General features: G+C 47.6%; 8 protein-coding genes across 8 annotated transcripts; 5 read left to right on the plus strand and 3 right to left on the minus strand.

Annotated features, from left to right (window-relative positions):
• Positions 1-616: 616 nt before the first annotated feature.
• UA08_04082 (hypothetical protein) lies at positions 617-4291 on the minus strand (the record flags this gene model as incomplete). The annotated part of the gene is made up of 10 exons (XM_020266366.1): positions 617-1792; positions 1936-2004; positions 2174-2475; positions 2550-2917; positions 2982-3248; positions 3305-3438; positions 3499-3627; positions 3704-3889; positions 3946-4167; positions 4226-4291. 10 exons carry the CDS (start codon positions 4289-4291, stop codon positions 617-619), a joined length of 2919 nt encoding a protein of 972 aa, XP_020120743.1.
• A 536-nt stretch (positions 4292-4827) lies between these two features.
• On the plus strand, positions 4828-6042 carry UA08_04083 (putative lactate 2-monooxygenase; the record flags this gene model as incomplete). The annotated part of the gene is made up of 1 exon (XM_020266367.1): positions 4828-6042. One exon carries the CDS (start codon positions 4828-4830, stop codon positions 6040-6042), a length of 1215 nt encoding a protein of 404 aa, XP_020120744.1.
• A 973-nt stretch (positions 6043-7015) lies between these two features.
• Positions 7016-7492, plus strand: UA08_04084 (hypothetical protein; the record flags this gene model as incomplete). The annotated part of the gene is made up of 1 exon (XM_020266368.1): positions 7016-7492. One exon carries the CDS (start codon positions 7016-7018, stop codon positions 7490-7492), a length of 477 nt encoding a protein of 158 aa, XP_020120745.1.
• An 881-nt stretch (positions 7493-8373) lies between these two features.
• Positions 8374-9261, plus strand: UA08_04085 (hypothetical protein; the record flags this gene model as incomplete). The annotated part of the gene is made up of 3 exons (XM_020266369.1): positions 8374-8462; positions 8530-8804; positions 8864-9261. 3 exons carry the CDS (start codon positions 8374-8376, stop codon positions 9259-9261), a joined length of 762 nt encoding a protein of 253 aa, XP_020120748.1.
• A 284-nt stretch (positions 9262-9545) lies between these two features.
• UA08_04086 (Branchpoint-bridging protein) lies at positions 9546-11823 on the plus strand (the record flags this gene model as incomplete). The annotated part of the gene is made up of 8 exons (XM_020266370.1): positions 9546-9702; positions 9763-9976; positions 10052-10269; positions 10500-10723; positions 10791-10899; positions 10953-11164; positions 11219-11725; positions 11782-11823. 8 exons carry the CDS (start codon positions 9546-9548, stop codon positions 11821-11823), a joined length of 1683 nt encoding a protein of 560 aa, XP_020120749.1.
• A 581-nt stretch (positions 11824-12404) lies between these two features.
• On the plus strand, positions 12405-14846 carry UA08_04087 (hypothetical protein; the record flags this gene model as incomplete). The annotated part of the gene is made up of 5 exons (XM_020266371.1): positions 12405-12859; positions 12989-13137; positions 13198-13285; positions 13353-13849; positions 13924-14846. The coding sequence occupies 5 exons, from the start codon at positions 12405-12407 to the stop codon at positions 14844-14846; spliced, it is 2112 nt and encodes a 703-aa protein (XP_020120746.1).
• Positions 14847-15803: 957 nt separating this feature from the next.
• Positions 15804-18171, minus strand: UA08_04088 (hypothetical protein; the record flags this gene model as incomplete). Its single annotated transcript, XM_020266372.1, has 6 exons — positions 15804-16170; positions 16236-16318; positions 16571-17004; positions 17249-17869; positions 17944-18007; positions 18091-18171. The coding sequence occupies 6 exons, from the start codon at positions 18169-18171 to the stop codon at positions 15804-15806; spliced, it is 1650 nt and encodes a 549-aa protein (XP_020120747.1).
• An 820-nt stretch (positions 18172-18991) lies between these two features.
• UA08_04089 (hypothetical protein) lies at positions 18992-20248 on the minus strand (the record flags this gene model as incomplete). Its single annotated transcript, XM_020266374.1, has 3 exons — positions 18992-19547; positions 19609-19933; positions 19993-20248. 3 exons carry the CDS (start codon positions 20246-20248, stop codon positions 18992-18994), a joined length of 1137 nt encoding a protein of 378 aa, XP_020120650.1.
• Positions 20249-20273: the final 25 nt, after the last annotated feature.

A 20273-nucleotide genomic window follows, 5' to 3' on the forward strand; every position in this document is an offset into this window, starting at 1 on the left:
AGTCGAACTTGTCATCGTGCCAGTTGTTCAGTATATGATCCTTTAGGAGCTCGTTGATTTACCTTACCGCCCATAGAACTGTTACTGTAACGCAAAGATAACATACCCATCAGGACTGGATTCAGGAGTGTTTTCTCGACAACTGTCTGGACTGTATCCAAAGTGAAGGCTACCATTTCATGATTAGCTTTTTTAGTAATTTGTGCCTCAAAATGTTCCCAATATTTTTACCGGAACGAGGCCACACCAGTATCCTAGCCATTGGTAGAAATCCAGGTGAACACGGAGAAATGAGAAGCTGAACAGTTCTCTCACAGACAGCTATATATACCGATTATCAATGTAGATTACCTGGGCTGTTCCATGAAATAAGAGATAACTGTGGTAGGCAGCAATGATAATGGCCAGTCAGCATCGGATTACTGTAGTTATGCCTTCAAACACTCCACTAAAGTAGGCTGGTTGGTTTTGCTAGATATAGGGTACCATGTTGAAGCTGAAAATATCTATAACTGACCTATTGATTCGCCATATACAAGTTGCACGTCCAAGCGACGTTAATTTGTCATTATCAATCCGAGATTTGTCTTTCGCTCCGCCCTCCTTTCTCTCTCCTTTATTCTTTCTCCATGTGCTCTGGCCACAGCATGCGACGACTTCCAACTGCCCATATTGTCGCCGCCGCTACCGTCAACCATACGGCAACCTGCAAGACCGTCAAAACTGATGTCACCCATAGGACTGCTTCAGACTGCAAGACCTGTCCGATTCTAACTGTTGCTAACACAAAACCGGTGTTCGGAAACACCATGCTCCAGTATGTAAGCGACATGGCCGCCATTCCAGGCCCCCCGAAGACCCGACAGGCTGCCACAAGACTTATAATGGCTACGCAGAGATGGAAAAAGGCCATAGTCCACAGGAAAATGGCTACCATCGTGGCAAGGACTAGTACGATAGTGCTAGCCGTCACAGAGCTATCTCCAGTGAAGGAAGGGTCTGCGTAAGAAATGATATATCGCGAAGGAAACTTCTCTATAGCCTCCTCCGCCATCCCAATCAGTGCGAGTGCAGTGAAGCTCCACGGTCCGACGGCAATGAACATTTCCGGCCTCTCAGGAGGGGATGGGAGACCCTTCTTGTTCAGGAAAAATGTGTACTCTGCGTAGATAAAAAATGAAACGATATACCCGAAGCCCTGCAACGTGACGCCACAGATAATAATAGGCAATGCTTGGTTTCGGGGCTGATTAGACGCAATAACCGACGCGATGGTACCGGCAAGCATAGCAGGAAAAGATGGTAATAGTCGAACAATCGGAAAGGGTTGCCGACTAGCCATACTGCGGTGATAGAGATACCAGTTGTGGAATAGAGCCTCCAGGATGGAGCAAGCAGCGTATATCCAGAAGACGATGCGCAAGGCAACCTGCAGCCAGGGACCACAGGCATCCGTCCCATAGATTTCAGATCCAATGATGATTGTCGCCACTGCTAGCAGGCACGTTCCTGCAAAATAGCTCTCGTTGGGATGGTCAAAAGATTCTCTCAGGGCTGACGGCTTGGTGCAGAAGCGAAGGCCCAAGCACAAGAAAACGGTGATGAAAATGACGAGGTTTAGAATGAAGAAGATCTTGCCGATTGTATCGAGGCCGTGGAACTTGTGCGGTGTATTTTTCAAGAGGATGGCGATACCGCCGGTAGCCATGGATATGGAGAACCAGCCCCAAGAGACCTGGCACAGCCGGTCTTTGAGGCTTACCTTTTGCCTGCTGGTGAAGGGTTTCATTGTCTGTAGAGCCATAGGAAGTTACGGTGATGCGGATTCATTCATGATGGGCGTGGAATTTATAGAGCGAATGACTTATGACCTCATCCCTTCTTACCTATCTATCAGGTTTGCATCCGGCACTTTGCGGAATACCGAATACCCACCTCAAAACCAGCGCTTTCATTAATGATCTTGGTCCCAAACATGTGGAGGAGAATCTTTGGAGCGGGCTTCTAATCATAACAGAGATGTGGCGTGAGACTATAGACAGGCCAGCAAGAGAAATACTCCAAGTTCTGACACTCATTCATCTGCCTTGTTGCAGCACCTTCTGCCTCGCATGTGGAATTTAGCTATCTAGTTTTCTATTGCGTGTCTTTTCTAGTCTTTAGTTTGTCTAACTTTCTTCAGGGACCGATACTTGGGTTCCCACATCTGCGCCCGGATCCATTCCTCCAGCTCGTCCTCATTGCCTGGAATACCCTGTTCTTGAGCCAGTCCTTCCTGCACGGCTTGTTGAACAACAGCCTTAGCAACATTCACGCTTATCTCTCGCACGTCTTCGACGTCAGGCAGTAGTGGCTTTGTCGCATCTTGGAGCGCAGGAGCCTTGGCTGCTAATGCTTTGGATGCAGCCACCACCATCTTCACTGACAGCCGACGTGTTCGAGACAAGATTGATCCGAGACCAATCCCCGGGAAGGCTGTAGAGTTGTTACATTCCGCTATGCCATGGTCAGCGGGGTCATCCATCTTACCACTTGAGAGGCCAACTTACCAATCTCCTTTTCAACATTGCTGTACTTTGCTGGAGGAAATGGGCTTCCAGTGGCTATCAGAGCTTGCCCTTTTGTCCAATCAGTGATATCCTGGGGTTTGGCTTCATGGAGCTTAGTAGGATTGCTCAATGGGAACACAATCGGGTTCTCAACATGCTTAGCCATTTCCTTGATTATTTCTTCGCTGAAAGCCCCCGGTTGAGTCGAAGTTCCAATCAGGACATGAGGCTTTACTCTCTTTACTACGGAAAGCAGATCAAGACCCTCGCCATCCGGCCACTCGTTGTCATCTTTTGCGAAGGGGGTTTGTGCTGGTGTGAGCTTATCCCCTTGAGATTTGAGCAGGAGACCAGGCTTATCGATACACCTATATAGAATTTCGTTTAGTTGCTTAGAAACCAGACATAGCTTAGGTACTAATTAGAGCATACCAGATCTGCTTCATTGCTTCAGACTTTTCTTTTTGCGCTTCGGTGGCTATTGCATCGCTGATTTGATCTGCAATACCTGTACCGGCTGATCCAGCACCGAAACAGACAATTCGAACATCGTCAAATTTGACTTTGCTCACATGAAGACCCGTTATCAAGGCTGCCAGAGTAACGCAACCTGTTCCCTGAATATCGTCATTGAAGCAGGGTATCTGCTGCTTGTATTTATCCAGGATGCGTTTCGCGTTTGGCAGTCCAAAATCCTCACTGGAATGACATGTCAAAAATTTTTCAATAAATACATGACCAGGCTGGGTACTCACAAGTGAATGTATGCCCTGGGAAATCTCTTCTTTGCAGCGTGAACAAAATGGTCCACGAATGCATCATATTCCTTTCCTCGAGCACGTCGTTGTCGAAGACCCAAATACAATGGGTCATTGAGCAATTTCTCGTTCTTTGAATTATTTTTTGTCAGTTTTGTTCAATGCTTATTGAACTGGTCGATCTATCTTACGTTTGTTCCACAGTCAAGCACCACCGGAAGCTGTCTGGATGGATGGATTCCACCGCATGCCGTCGTAATAGCCAACTTGGCAGTTGAGATCAAGATGGCGCCCACGCCTTGATCACCGATTCCCAGTATCTATGGCTGGGGATTAGCGCACCATACTTCAACAGGGGATTATAGAAGACTGTTTCACCTGTTCCCCGTCACTGACAACGATGTAATCGATGTCTTCTTCTACCTCAAGATTGTTCAAGATTCCTTCAATCTTGTCCTGGGCATTGATATTCAGAAAGCAACCCTCCGGCTTTCGAAACAGACGGGAATAGTTTTGAATTGCCTCTGCTTCTGTCGGAGTGTAAATCACACTAAACATCTCCTTCAGATGCTCCTGTAGAAGCTATAACAAAACATCAGCATGCCAACCTTCTCTCGTTCGCCGTAATAACACAATACTTTGTAGTATAGCACTTCGTTTTGCGCCTTCATGCTAGCCATGAAGGTGTTTTTGGCCAGGTCATCGGGCCGACTTGCGTATTGCTGGTAGGCCCTTTCTACTTGCTCCTCCAACGATTGTATCCCGGGGGGCAGAAGGCCCTCGAGTTTGAATGCTTTTCTTTCATCCTCTGGGAATGCGGAGCCTTTGTTGTAGTACGCAATATGCATGAGTGTCGTGCCCTGAATTCATTCGTTTAGTTCCATCAACGCAGTAAAGCATGCTAGGTCCAAAACGCACCTCGTAGGGGCATTCGATAGGCCCCGACGCTGCACGGGGCAGATGTTCGAACTTTGATTGAGGCATGATTTTCTCTACCACAGCAGATTGGATTTCACAAATATGACCCCGAGGATCGATCAGTTGTTATGTGAACCATACAAGCTTGTTAGGTCGACGACATGCTGACGACACGAGAAAAAAAAAGCAATAATCTCCACAAGCGAATTTATCCCGGAAATTCGGTCTGTGAAAGCATCTTAGACTCTGGCATGGAGCATCGTGAGCCTTCTTTTCCTGATGCGCTGAGTGGAGCTTGGATCCGGTAAAGGCGAGCGATGACATCAGAGCACGCGTCCCAGGTTCATTCCCATTCCCTGGCTCAAGAACTGCAAAGAAAAAGAAAATGATAAAAGAAAAAGAGAGAAACCAAGTTATCGTCCTCAGAATATGTCCCGACACTTCCGCTTGCGTCGACCCACAACTACATCATTCGCGTGCCATCGCGAACCCGCCATTCATTATAATTGCATATGTGGGAGTATATGGTGCTGTTCTTCACACGCAGATTCCAGGTTCCATCTCATTTCCTCCGTCGACTTCGTTCAGTGAAAGGGCGCACAATGAACCACACTGCCAACCCTACCCCGTTTAGCTACGAGGCCCAGGTCTACACGTCGGGCCTTCATGATGAGAGACCGCCCTTCACATTCAATGCCCTTGAATGGGAGGCCCTGGCGAAGGCGCGCCTGCCAGCTGACAGTTTTGGTTATGTTTGGGGTTCTGCTGGCATCAGAGAAACCGACGACAACAACCGGGCGGCTTTTAAGAAATGGGGGATCGTTCCATCGCGCCTGGTGAGATCCGGCTTCCCAAACCTGAAAACGAGCGTGTTCGGCGACGAGTATGACTATCCTATTGCTATAGCCCCCGTGGGGGTGCAGAAGATCTTTCATCGCGACGGCGAACGCGCCGTCGCAAAGGTTGCGAACGAGGAAAGCGTGACTTATATCCTGAGTTCCGCAACGTCGACAAGCACTGAGGATGTCGCGGCTGCTAATGGCGATGGCCCACGCTGGTACCAACTCTACTGGCCAGCCAATGAACACAATAATATAACTGCCAGCCTCCTGAAAAGAGCCAAGGACAACGGGTATAAAGTGCTAGTGGTGACACTCGACACCTATATACTTGGCTGGCGGCCGAGTGATCTCAATAATGGGTACAACCCTTTCCTTCGCAGCGACAACATTGGCGTCGAGATCGGCTTTTCGGATCCAGTTTTCCAAGAACATTTCCAGAAAAAGTACGGCGTCTCCATCAAAGATGACGTTTCGAAGGCGGCCTCCGAATGGGCACACATCATGTTTCCAGGAACGAGCCATGGATGGAGCGACATCAAGTTCTTGCAAGAAAATTGGGACGGCCCCATTGTATTGAAAGGCATTCAGACTGTTGCCGATGCCAAAAGGGCTGTTGACCATGGTGTTCAAGGCATTGTGGTTTCGAACCATGGTGGCCGCCAGCAGGATGGCGGCGTTGGGTCGTTGGACATGCTTCCGGAGATAGTTGATGCGGTTGGAACTAAGATTGAGATTCTGTTTGATTCCGGAGTGAGATGCGGCGCTGATATTGCCAAGGCTTTGGCCTTGGGTGCAAAGATGGTTCTGGTGGGTAGGCCATATGTGTACGGATTGGCGATTGGTGGTGAAACCGGCGTCCGGCATGTGCTGAAGAGTCTCTTGGGGGATCTTCAGCTGACGTTGCATCTGTCTGGTATCCCAGATGTGACGCAGGAAAATCTGAACCGGTCGGTGCTCCGGCGAATGTCTCATTGAAGTTGGTGGTCAAATTCGAAGCTTCTGGATTCCGTCCCAGCCCTAGCAATGCCGCAGACATCTGCCGTATAAGCGTACATATTGTAATCAATGCAATCAAGAATAACTTTTTGTGCATTCTTCCCCTATAAGTAATACAATAATTACATATACCAATGTGAGAATACCTAGGTATATCTTACTTGCAATAACCAATGGTAAAAGCCGAGACTTGGGGATGAGAGTTCTCTTCGGCCAATACCTAGGTATTCAGCCTGGTACCCAATGTTGGCATGTTTCAATCATGGATTTATACGGGGGAAAATGTGAATATGGTGTTTATAGAAAATCAATGGCTCAAATGATCCTTGCAGTGATTGACTGATATTAAAACCAGATCGATAGCAGTATTGTCCGAAGAGTACAATTATCGGACTTCTGCCAATTACCACGTAGTTGTCTAGATATGACAGCTCTGGTAATACATGACTCACAGTTTACTGAATATAATCTTGTAGATAGCATAGTGGCTGAGGCAGCAACAGTTAAAGTTGCTAGAGCACGAGGTTTTCAAGCGACGGGTAGTCTTATCAGAATAGCTACTAGAGGCCCAGAAATGTAAACGAATAAGAATGATCATACAAAATAACTGTTAGGACGAGGCGAGGAGACTAAGACCCTATATTGCTCGATGTTCCGAGTGATTACCCAATATAGTGAGGCTGAGCGTAGCGTATGTTGGAAATGTTGGAACTATGATACTATATTGAGAATACCCTCACCTGCCACGTCAATTAATTCGGAAATATCGGTCATTAGAAGGGCTAACACCGTCCGTATACATACAATATCTTCAATATAAATATCCCTGGAATACCAGGCCGGAGAGCAAGATGGGAATGAAATCACCGTTGCTCACGGCTATAGAATCATATTTTACCTAGGTACACATTGACCAATCAAATTGAAACAAGACAACACAACTAAATACATCATGGCCACCTCCACTCTACGCAAAACCCTGGAAGAATCGGCCACGGCTTTCTTTCACAGCTATGAAGATGCATCCCGTGCGAACGACGCAAGCATCGTGTCTCGTGGCATGACAGAAAATTGCACCCGCAAATTCCAACCGCCTACCTTCTGTCAGGCCATGGGATACCCCGAGGATGTTGAAATCCCAAGCTCCGTATATCAGGGCCGTATTGCGCAGGGGATGCAACACTGGACGGCTACTAAGACCGAGATCCTCCATCTGACCGTTGACGTGGATGCTCGACAAGTGGCCGCCCAAACAGCGGTTTCGGGAAAATGGAGTGACGGGGAAGATGTGAAACTTCATTTCGCCTGGTTCTTGTATTTCAGTGATGATGGGACGCAGATTTCTCGAGTCATTGAGTATATGGATTCGCCTCCCACCAAGGCATATTACGGAAAGATACAAGCCTTGTCAGCTGCTGCTCAAGCTTGAGACAGAGGTATCTCGCGATGTACTTCGAGAAGCAAGTTTATGGATGCTCAATAACAAGGCCTGTACACTCAAACTTCGGAGACTTGTACACTGCCCGTTTTGAATGTTGGAATTTTGGAGGCCGTTGTGTATATATCAAACTTCAACCCCTCGATATATTACATATCTATTCATTATACCGAAATGCAGGATATCACTCTAGCTCTCCTATAGATTGCCTAGAGGGATATCATTGATCCATTAACTTGCTAAATCTGGCACTAACCCTACAGGCTTATTGAAGCCATCCCGAGCGCAAGACTAAGTGGAACATCAAGTTTCTCTGTGCGAGCCAATCATCTTACAATAAACTGTTATAGATTGAATATAAATCTATAATAACTAAAATAATATAACAGACATTATGTGTTAGTACAATTCTAGCCACAAGGTAACTACTTTATATTTATTATTGCTTAATAATCTGATGATGTATGACGTTGTTTTCATGTGTAGATAGATGATTGCGCCCCTCGTCATTATAGATGGCTACGAAAGAGCAAGAATTGTTGCACTGGCCGTTTGATATTCGATAGTAAATGCGAGTAAATAGTTAAGTCTGACTGCATTGTATTTCTGCGCGAGAGATTGATAAACAAGAGAATGCCGTGGTGAAAGTCTGAAAGTCGCCGTGCATTTGTAAGCTGGCGGCGAGAGCTTAAATACGCCATACAACCCCTCATTATTTCCCATCTTCATCTACCCTGATCCTCTGAGGTCTTCACTCAATTCAAGCAACCAAACAGTAACGCAGTCCTTTACAACCGCCAGAGTTCTCCCAACAACTAATCCCAGTGCCTACCTTAAAAGTGTCGCACCGGCTAGCCCGTCTCTTGTCCACCATGGCCGCTAATAAGACACCTGATATCACTCTCTACACGGCGCAGACTCCTAACGGTATCAAGATTTCCATTGCGCTGGAAGAACTAGGGTAAGTCACATTAAGTTATACGCGCCGCCATACGTTGCTTATTCCTCAAGCTAACATCGTTGTCCAGCCTCCCCTACAAAGTCCAAAAGATCGAGTTCAGCAAAAACCAGCAAAAAGAGCCATGGTTCCTGGAGATCAACCCCAATGGCCGCATTCCAGCCATTACCGATACGTTCACCGATGGCAAGCAGATCAATCTTTTTGAGTCTGGCGGCATCTTGCAATACCTGGTCGAAAACTACGATCCAGAACACAAACTCTCATATCCCCGCGGAACACGAGAATACTATGAAGTGAATAATTTTCTCTTCTTCCAAAACTCAGGCGTCGGACCAATGCAAGGTCCGTTCATAACTTTCGAAAAGCTTTAGGACATTGATAACATGGTTTTGTTGTTTTAGGTCAGGCAAATCACTTCTACCGGTACGCTCCAGAACATATCGAATATGGCATAAACCGATATCAGAATGAAACCCGCCGATTGTACGGTGTGCTCGACAAGCATCTGGCCAATTCTAAATCCGGCTTCCTTGTGGGCGACCACATCTCGATCGCCGACGTGAGCCACTGGGGATGGGTTGCCGCGGCTGGTTGGGCTGGCGTCGATATCGATGAGTTCCCGCATCTCAAGGCCTGGGAGGAAAAACTTGCGGCGCGGCCGGGGGTGGAAAAGGGGAGACATGTGCCTGAAAGACATACGATCAAGGATGATCTCAAGAACAAGGAGGAGCTGGAGAAGAAAAGGAAGGAGGGAGCTGCGTGGGTGCAGCAAACAATGGCAGACAATGCCAAAAAATGAAATGTATAAATGATTGCATCATGGTGTAAGAGTTGCTTGGTTTAGTTAATGCCATTTGGAATTTGATTCCTTTGTAGTCGAGTGCTGTTGAGGGGGTTGAGAGGTGGTTTTATATCATACTAGTCCTAATATAGCATGGTAGCCTACACTAACTAAATACGGTTAGGTCTGGGTGGTGGCGGGATCTCTTCATTTTAATTGAATCCTCGATTGTCTTCGCTTTCTCTTCTTCGCTCTCTACTGTCGCACCAAATTAGCTGTTTCATCGTTCAAAACTGGCAAAGATGTCGTGGCGCAACCAGCAAGGAATCACTGGCTCGAACAATATCCCTCTTGGAAAGCGCCGATTTGGAGGCGACGACGAGGGTGCAAGCGAGGCCTCAACACCGACACCTGCTGCCTCGGACAATGGCGCCCTGCGTGGCAGGAGCCCAACTCGAGGTGAATTTTTGCGCTATCCCACGAGCTTACAAAAAGGATACTAACTTGAAACTCCTCTAGCCGACCAGCCCGCAGACGGTGTGAAAAGGCGCAAGAAGCGCAACCGTTGGGGCGACGCTCAGGAAAACAAGGCTGCTGGCCTTATGGGCCTGCCGACCATGATCATGGCCAATTTCACTAATGAACAACTTGAAGCATATACGCTACATCTTCGTATTGAAGAGATCAGCCAAAAGCTTCGCATTAACGATGTCGTCCCCGCAGATGGTGACAGGTGAGTTATGCTTCTTTTTTTTTTTTTTTAACTTCTGCAGTGGTTTTTTTTACTGATAGCTAAACTTTTCGACAGATCGCCGTCGCCACCTCCACAGTACGATAACTTCGGAAGACGTGTAAATACCAGGGAATATCGCTACCGCAAGCGCCTGGAAGATGAGCGCCACAAACTTGTTGAGAGGGCAATGAAGGTTATACCTAACTATCACCCGCCCTCTGACTACAGGCGTCCCACCAAGACACAAGAGAAGGTCTATGTGCCTGTGAATGACTATCCAGAGATTAACTTCAGTATGATTACTAACCCTCTAACTCTCCTAACCATGTTATGCTTGCCCTTTTATCTATTCTCGTTCCGTGCTCGATTCGGGCTTGGCAGGCATTGTGATGTTCAAGATGCCTCTTCTCGTTTCTTGCTAACCCATTAACCATTTGGCTTTTCTTTTCGTTTTTATCAACGTTGCATTACCAAAATTTTGAGACACAGACATACTAACACTTAGCTCCCTACTCTACTAAAGTTGGTTTGCTTATCGGGCCTCGTGGAAATACTCTCAAGACTATGGAAAAAGAATCTGGAGCCAAGATTGCTATTCGAGGCAAAGGTTCCGTCAAGGAAGGAAAGGGCCGATCTGACGCCGCTCACACTAGCAACCAGGAAGAAGATCTTCACTGTTTGATTATGGCCGACACTGAGGAGAAGGTCAACAAGGCGAAGCAACTGGTCCACAACGTCATCGAAACCGTAAGTTACCAATCGCCCTATTTGCTTCGATGCCTACTGAACAGATACTGATTTGGTTCTGAAATAGGCTGCGTCTATTCCCGAAGGCCAGAACGAGCTCAAACGAAATCAACTTCGAGAACTCGCCGCCCTCAACGGTACCCTACGTGACGATGAAAACCAGGCTTGCCAGAACTGTAAGTCCCTTTTTCCTTCAAAATTTGTTTAACTTTGGCTAATTCACTTACAGGTGGACAAATTGGTCACCGAAAATACGATTGTCCCGAGCAGCGCAACTTCACCGCGAATATCATTTGCCGTGTTTGTGGAAATGCTGGTCACATGGCCCGTGATTGTCCCGATCGTCAACGTGGCACTGATTGGCGCAACAACGGTGGCTACGGTGGTCGTGGACCCCATCGTGCCATTGGCGGTGGCGATGCCGTCGACCGTGAGATGGAGGTAAGTTATTTATCTAGCGATACGTAAAAACAAATTGCACTAACAGATATACAGCAACTCATGCAAGAACTTTCCGGCGGTGGCTCTGGCCCCAACGGCGAAGCACCCCGTCGCATCGAAGGAGCTCCTGGAGGTTACGAGCAGCAAGACTCGAATTACAAGCCCTGGCAACAGCGTGGACCCCCTGCTTCGGACGTCGCTCCATGGCAACAGCGTGGACGTGAACATCGGGGCCGTGATGATTATGAATCCCGCGATACCAACGACGCTGCTCCATGGGCTCAAAGCCGTGGTGGCGGCAACTACGGATACGGTTCGCATCACGGTAACTACTCAGCGCCAGGAGCTGCCTCTGGTGCCGCTCCTTGGCAGCAGCAAGCTCCGCCTCCGCCTCCTGGAGGTCAAGCAGGTTATGGCTACGGCTACTCTGCATTCCCTCCGCCACCTCCATCTGGTGCACCTCCTGGTCTTCCTGGTGCTCCGCCAGGCATGGAATCCATGTACTACGGTGGTGCTGGGGCACCTCCGCCCCCACCACCCGGCGAGGGCCCTCCTCCTCCCGTGAGTATCCTAGGACCTACTCTCTGTTTGTCGAGTTACCACTAACAACCATGCAGCCACCAAGTGATCAGCCCCCACCACCTCCACCACCGGCATGATTGAATCCTGCATTCTTGGTGGGATCATTAGCATTGGACGTGAGGTTTTGACTGATTAAGTATTGACTACTAACTTTGCCTACCCAGCATTTTGATTGTACTATTTGTTACAGTTCTTCGTATTGCTTCAGTTTCTAATTACATTGTGTTCCAGCAAACAATTTGAACGCTGTTATCAACCTTAGGCTTCGGTCCGCAAAGAGCAATTTGAGTAGGATATAAATTTTTAATTAACGTGTCTGGATAGTTGATTTATATACACGTACGATGTACATGGAGAAAGAATGTCTTCAAAATTTATCACTACATATCAAGTCAAAGCGGCCTAACCGCATTTCGCTAGTAAATGATGGGGTTCCCCACAATTCAGTCCTCAGGCTCCAAGCCATAATAACCTTGTAACTTCGTCTTCGCCTCCTTCCATGGAATCGATATACTACACCAAACTTGTCGAGGAGAAACAGTATACCACTCTTCTGTATTCAGGTTTGGACATGAACCTTGCACCCGGCGGCATATCTTTGTACCACCAAATATCGGAGAAAGTAAGGTCCGTGTGAAGTTATAGTGACAGACACAACATGTCTACCGATCTCTCGGGGGCTAGCAGTGCACAGGGAATTGCCTTGAATCCTGTTTCCAGCTTTCACTCTCAATCAGGCAATTCTGGAAATTTAGCTTCGGGTAATAGAGAAGCGACAACGAGGAAGAAAAACTGGCAAGAACGTGCTTTGCGTCTATCGTCTTTTCCGCGGTCAAATGCCTCTCCGTCTCCTTCTTCCTCCTCCTCCTCCTCCTCATCAAGACGTAGCAGGCCGGCAGTTGATGATGCACAACAACAAGAATCGCTATCTAGGGCGGATAGTAATCGTTACGCCTCTTCGTCGTCGTCGACGACGACCAAGTGGTGGAAGGTCCACTTGTTTAAGGGGATGATTCAGGATATTAAACGGAGAGCGCCTTTTTACGTGAGTGACTGGACGGATGCTTGGGATTATCGGGTTGTGCCGGCGACGGTTTATATGTATTTTGCAAAGTATGTTCCTATTTTTCACTAAACTTGTTGAGCTTTTTGTGGCAATCGGCGAGAGATGGCGAGAGATGAGGCTCTTGCATTCGGCTCATTTCGTCAATGAAAGAAGAACCGACTGACATTCAATTTTAGTATTCTTCCTGCTCTGGCTTTCTCGCTGGATATGTTTGAGAAGACGAATCAGAGCTATGGAGTCAATGAGGTTCTTTTGGCATCTGTTCTTGGCTCTGTAGTCTTCTCCCTCGCGGCAGCACAGCCACTTGTTATCGTTGGCGTGACTGGTAGGTTCCTGTTTGAGGATGAATATGAATACATGAGTAGAATATGCTAATAACTTCAAGGACCGATCACTGTCTTCAACTATACGGTGTACGATATTATGTCTCCCAAGGGGACGAATTATCTGGCCTTTATGTTCTGGATTGGACTGTACGCGTTTCCATCTTCCAGAATGCATACGATACTGTACCTAGTCAGATACTGATGTGATCCCTAGCTGGTCTCTGATATTTCACTGGATCCTTGCTATAACGAACGCTTGCAACGGCTTGACATATGTCACGCGATTCTCGTGCGACATTTTTGGCTTCTATGTTGCTTTCATCTATCTGCAAAAAGGCATCCAAGTCTTGACTCGCCAATGGGGGAAGGCAGGTGAAACGTCTGCCTACGTCAGTATCATGGTTGCTTTGCTTGTGTTAATGAGCGGTTATGTTTGTGGGATGCTAGGTGAAAGTACACTTTTTCAACGATACGTACGGAAATTCATTGAGGATTATGGTACCCCTCTGACCATCGTGTTCTTCACCGGATTCGTACACATCGGACACATGAGGGACGTGTCCGTTCAGACATTACCGACATCCAAAGCTTTCTTTCCGACAGCTGATCGTGGTTGGCTTGTCAGTCTGTGGGATATCAGTGTTGGTGAGGTATTTTTGGCAATTCCGTTTGCTATTTTACTCACTATTCTATTTTACTTTGATCATAATGGTGAGCACTGGCCCTCCCCCCTCCCCAATAAAGAAGGCTTCATATACGACATCGACGTACTAAAACCATATCAGTATCGTCACTCATAGCCCAAGGCACGGAGTTTCCTCTTCGCAAGCCAGCTGGCTTCCACTGGGATTTGTTCCTTCTTGGTTTTACCACTGGAATCGCTGGTCTTTTGGGTATCCCGTTCCCCAATGGCCTAATTCCACAAGCACCATTTCATACCCAGGCACTTTGCGTAACGCGACAAGTTTCCGACGACGACGAGACAAACAAAGGCCGACCCATTCGCATCACCGATCATGTGGTAGAACAGAGAGTAAGCAACCTGGCCCAGGGCCTACTTACTCTCGGCACAATGACCGGCCCTCTACTCGTAGTTATGCACCTGATCCCGCAGGGCGTATTAGCAGGTCTCTTCTTTATCATGGGTGTCCAAGCTCTCCAAGCGAATGGCATAACTCAAAAACTCGTCTTTCTTGCCCAAGACCACAACTTCACTCCCGGATCAAACCCACTGAAACGTCTCGAACGCCGAAGCGCTATTTGGGCTTTTGTTATCTTGGAATTAGTCGGCTTCGGCGCCACTTTCGCCATCACCCAGACGATTGCGGCAATCGGGTTCCCTGTTATTATTCTTTTGCTTATCCCCGTTCGTTCTTTCCTGTTGCCGCTATGGTTTAGACCTGAGGAGCTTGCGGCACTGGATGCTCCAACTGCTAGTCCGTTTACAATGGAGTCCGTTGGTGGTACCTATGGACACAACACAGAAGAAGCGAATATGGCAAATCTTGCATTTGAGAATACAGGAACTTCCCATCGGAATGGCGGTGGTGGTATACTAGAAGGAAATGCTGATTCTGGCGCTGGTGAGTGGTCTTCTGGACACCTCAATGAGGAATCAGCTGTGGAGGATGGACTTGAAAGGGGCGAGTCATATCGATTGTCGCTGAGATCCGGTGCAAGGAGGAGGAGCAGAACTAGTAAGAGATGATCGTCCTCTTACAAGATGAAAGATGTGTATTGCTCTCGGTGCTAATCTTTATTTCTTCTTCCAATATCAGGTGCAAGCATCCAGAATCACGCTTAATAAAATAGAAATTAAGCTCTCCAAGAGTCTCAAGCAAAGTTGCAACATATGTTTATAAAGTTGTCAGGGGGCCTCCCAGAACAGCCTTAATTCATCGACCCATTTCCTCTCCACTCGACCAACGTTGCCCAGCCTCGGTAGCCGGTCAAGGAACATTATAATTTATGCTGGAATTTCGGTTGGAACCTGCCCTGGTGTAATGTATGCAAGTTGATGTTCTTTATCTAGCCTAAAAAAGGGTCAAGTTGTCACCCTATCAAGATTGCTAGCAATTAGCAGAGTAAATAGGCATTTAACATACCATTGCCATTCAATGAAGAAAAGGTGAATACGATTTACACCTAGGCATACTTAGGGTTTCCTTTGTTTGGTAGAATTCAAGTTGGATTTCGGGCAAAGGTCAAAAGCCTAAATAAACAACTACCCGACGTTCCTTTCGAGATTATGACATGAAAACAAGAAAAAGGTTCATCTCATACATCATCTATATGATACTTTTTTGGAACGAAGAAAAGAGGAATGACTTCTTCTCCCCCTTTTCCTTCTCGTCTGAGCGTTACGCTCCCTCGTCTCTCTTTTTCTCTCGCAGCCGGTGCAAAAAGCCCTCCATGTTCTTTTGTTCAAGTTTGGTCAAACAGTTCTGAAAATTGGGAGAGAGAAGAATAATGAATACCCAGCAGCAGAGATGATTGATTGATTACCATACCAAAGACAAATGAAAATGGCTCCCGTACGACAGAAAAAAGAGAATAGACACATTAAATATAAAAAAAAAAGAAATGGACGGAAAAAAAGTGAACTGTTCATTTTTCATTCATTCCTTTTTTTTTTTATTTTTTTTTTTAAAAAAAAAGATTCCATCTAGTAATCAGCAACGCTGCTCTGAGGGAACTCGAAAACAACGTTACGGCCGGTGAGTCGTCGGTAAACCTCGCCATAGGCATCAAGGCGGTGGTCAACACCACCACGCTCTTTCTCATCGAGGACAACCTTGATGGTCTTGCTGCCATCTTCCTTGGTGCGGATACGCTTGCCAACAATCTCAACGGGGTAGACAATGTCGGACAGGATGGCGTCGTGGACGGCGGTCAGAGTGCGGGAACGAGGACGCTTCTGGGTAAGAGTGTTGCGAGAGCGAGCAGAGCGCTTGGGGCGGGGGAGGATACGGCGAGAGGCGATGATGATGACATGGCGGTCGGAGAATTTCTTCTCGAGCTCACGGGTCAATCTGGGAGATGTTAGTTGGCTGCCCGGAAATGTTGTGATATATGTAGTGTTGCGTCTCAGGCATACCGCTGCTGGATCTTGTGGAAGCCCTGGAGGAGAGGGACAGGAACGAAGATGGCAATAGCCTTCTTGCCGTGGCCGACCTCAATCTGTAGAAACATTGCGTTAGTGAATCGGTTTCAAATGTTGCTTTGTCCACAAATTCCAATTTCAAATAAGCCAGTCTCCTTGATTTGAAAGTACAGTCATCCTGTCTCTTTCCAGCCCGGTCTCGCAAATTTATAGCGGTAACCCATAATGCGACATCGAAAACTCTTCTTCTCTGAATCAAAGATGGACGCGACATTGAAATACACTGTGGACAGTAGAAAAACTCGTTGGAAAGTATTGATTCAGCATACCTCGCGAGCAGAGACGAACTGGAGAGGGCGCAGAGAGGCCTTCAAGTCCTGGGTGTTGCTCTCGAGGTCGAAAAGAGCATTAGCGAGGGAGGACTCCAACTCAGAAGGGCTCTGCCTCGAAGGAGAGTTGGCAGCAATCTTGTTGAGGGAAGCCATGATTGTGCGAACAGAGAGATGTGTCTTCTCTTCTCTTCTTCGATCTGAGATTGTCGTGGAGGTCGTTCGGTCGTTCGTTCGGTCGGCGGAGAAGATTGAATCGCATACAAACTTCGGGTCGCTCACACAAATGTGCGTTACCTTCCATCGACCAATCGCGTGTCGACGCTCTCGCTTAGGCGGTCCACTAATCAGTTTGCGGTTAGGCGTTTTCGTTCCGGGATTAGTGGATCCCGTGATCTGGCCCATATCAATATCCGACATCAACATCTTGTTTCCTATGGTAAATCAATCGTATTTCGTAGAAACTTTGATGTTATAATGCTTCTCACAGTTGGCTATGGACAGTATGGACGCAATGATGGTAGAAATAATAACAGCGAATAGTTGGAGAATATTAATCAGGACAAGTTTAACAGTCAGACGCCAGCCAAAAGACGCAAACAAAAACGAGTGGCAGGGGTAATAAAAATTTATTAAAAAAAAAAAGGCTCGTAGTATTGAGTAATCAACATGCGCAACTTTCCTTCGCTGTAGCAGCATTGCGATCACCAAGGTTCACCCGCGAATCCTCTCCCAACCGACCAGTACCAAGGGACGTCTGGCCGCCTCCGGGTCCGGACTTCGCGCCCTTCAAGCTCGTTTCTGGAATGGCATTGGCGATGGCTGTGAAAACATCTGCGACGTTAAAGCCTGTTTTGGCACTAGTCTCAAAGAACAGAAGGCCTTCCTCCTCCGCATAAGTGCTTGCTTCCCGGGTAGAGATCTTTCGTGCATCTGTCGTGGGAATATCGCTGTTCTCTGCATCATCATCTGCATCAGCATCTGGACCCGGGGCACCGTTATCCTCAGCATCAGTCGCTTCATCGCTTCCTTCGCCTGCTCCAGAGCTGGTCAAATCCAGCTTATTTCCGACAAGCGCAATAACGATTCCGGGGCTTGCTTGCCGTTGAAGTTCTGCTACCCAGTGTTTGGCTTTTACCAGCGAAGCCGGCTTGGTCAGATCGTAGACAACCAGCGCAGCCTGCGCATTTCGGTAGTACATGGGAGCAAGAGAAGCAAATCGTTCTTGGCCGGCGGTATCCCATATTTCAAACTTGATCATTCGTGTTGGAAGCGAGCATTTTTGTGTCAAAAAAGCGGCTAACCAAGTTTAAATCCTGGTCAGCACGCTAGCACAGGTGTTTTGGCCGTGGAGCAGTTATAAAGTTACATACCACCTATTGTCGGCTCTTTGTTCTCTTGGAAGTCATTATTCACGAATCTCAGGACTAGCGACGACTATCGTATATCGGTTATTAGTATCGCCATACAGCCCATTACAGGATATGAGTATGAAGCAGAAATTCGAGCATCATCCGCACCTTCCCGACTGCAGCTTCTCCGAGCAACACCAGCTTGACGCTGCTGCTCGGCTTCGATCCAGCTGGGGCAGCTTCAGGCATTGTTTTCGCCGACGTATATTATAGGGAGTATTAGATGCCTGCGAAGAGAAATAAGATGAGGTTCGATCTTGAATGTGACCGGGTACAAAGAGGGTGCTGTGCGGTGGGACGAATCCGTTGGAATATTGAGCTGCATGCGCATGTAGTCGCGGCAGATGACGAAGAAGATGCAGGCAGCTGGATTAAAAGACGGATGGCTTACTCGACTTAACACGGCGGTCTTCAAATATAAACCTTGCAGCTCACAAATATAAAGCTCAGGTAGGCGTGGCAAGATGAATAAATTGGAGATGAGAGTATGGAAATTGACCTTCCCAACGATGACGAAGGAGCAATCGCCGACGTCCGGTTGAGCTTCAGAATCACGGGAAGTTTTGCGCTAGAGCAAAATTGGATTAGCGCATGCCACAGGGCTACTAACTTCTAGAAGTTTAGTGTGCGTTTATACATTGACCAATTGAATTAAGTTATTAGACTTGGAGGTATGAAGGCCACAGCAAGTGATCCTAGCCCGACCCAATCCAAGAGGAAAAGCAATAAATACGCAGGTCAGAAGTTTATGTTTAGAAGAAAATAAGATATTGCTCCTTTGTTTATTGGCTAAGGAACTGCTATTCAACGAGTATCAAGGGGCACCTTTTGCTCTTCGGGTAGTCTTTCTCGTACGCCACGTCGCCTTTACTCAATTGTCTCTTAATAGTTGACATATACCGACATAGCATAACTAGGTACACTTCTATATCTTCTATGTATAGAGTGCTTGGGTAGGTTCAGCGCCTTGTCTTCATGCGGAGGCACTGCACTGAATGAGGGTACAGTGTCACTTGTTTGGTGCGCCACCAGGAGAACCGCCTCCTTCAGAAGAGCTGTCGGTGTTCTCGTGGCCACCGTCGGCCTCAATATATGCGGCAATACTGTAGTACGAGTTATCGGTGTAGTCCGCAGTAGCATTGATACCGATTTGAATCCAGGCAAACAGACCATCGTCAAGGTCCCCGCCGAGGTAGATGTACTCTGGAAATGGGTCGTAGGCGCTGTCAGCCTGAACCACGCTCCACATATCATCTGCATTTGACGTGATACTCTGGGTGTTGGTGTTATAGGGGTAAGTGTCTTCTACCGCCGATCGCAGCACCTCGTTCCAGAAGAGCTGGCCAATGTGAGTCACACTGCCGGTGCCTATTTCGAGAGTCTGGTTGGAAAGAATTGTGGCATTCAGATGCGTCAATAAGTGGGTGTGCGTGGCACGTCCATCGTAATGGCCGGGGAAGATGGTTTCAAATTCCACGACACCATCATCGTCGGTCTGCTGGATACCCCGCAGGTATGTCGAGTCCCATCCGTCAGCAGCATAGTTCCCCGACTCCGAAATGCCACTGTTATAGTCAGGAACATGGCTTTACGGCACATAACGCCCCAGTCAGAGGAGTGACATACCTGTATACACCAGTGGCGTTGGCTTGCCAGATGTCCACCAGGGCACCCTGGACGGGACCGCAGGTGTTGATATCGATGTACTGCACCTCGAGAAAGACGTCGACTCCGTCGGAGTAGCTTGCTTCCTTGACATTCTGGCGCACCACTTCTCCCCAAACGTAATAGGGGCCATCAGTAACTGTTGGGGCCAGAATGCAGCTGGTGTTGGCCGAAAAAATGGTTGATTCAGGGGTGGCCGAGCTGTAGTCGAGGATGCCGGTCTCGTTGTGGTCAATAGCCTCCCACACCTCAAGAGCAGCCAAGTCACGGCGCCACTTTTGAGGACCTAGCATTTATGGGTGAGCGTCTAAACACGCAGGTTTGTGACGATAACTGATATCTTACTGGTATTGATCCCACGCTTATCGCGAAGCTGGTTCACAGTGCGAGAACGGCGGGCAACGCTCCGCGTATTCAATTCTCGAGCGAGCACGGAGCTTTCACAAGCGCCCAAGGAGCGTTTGGCGGCAGCAGCAATGGCCTCGCGAGCATCGATCTCGCGCTTTACGATATGCGAATCAACCTTCTCACCAGGGTGAGCAACAACGAGGCCAGTCAAGCATGCTGCGGCAACAGCCAGGGTCTTTGATAAGTGAATCATTGTGATATAAACTTGCAGGATCAAT

The sequence above is a fragment of the Talaromyces atroroseus genome, assembly GCF_001907595.1.
Source record: "Talaromyces atroroseus strain IBT 11181 chromosome Unknown scaffold_4, whole genome shotgun sequence".
NCBI classification, from domain to species: Eukaryota; Fungi; Ascomycota; class Eurotiomycetes; order Eurotiales; family Trichocomaceae; genus Talaromyces; species Talaromyces atroroseus.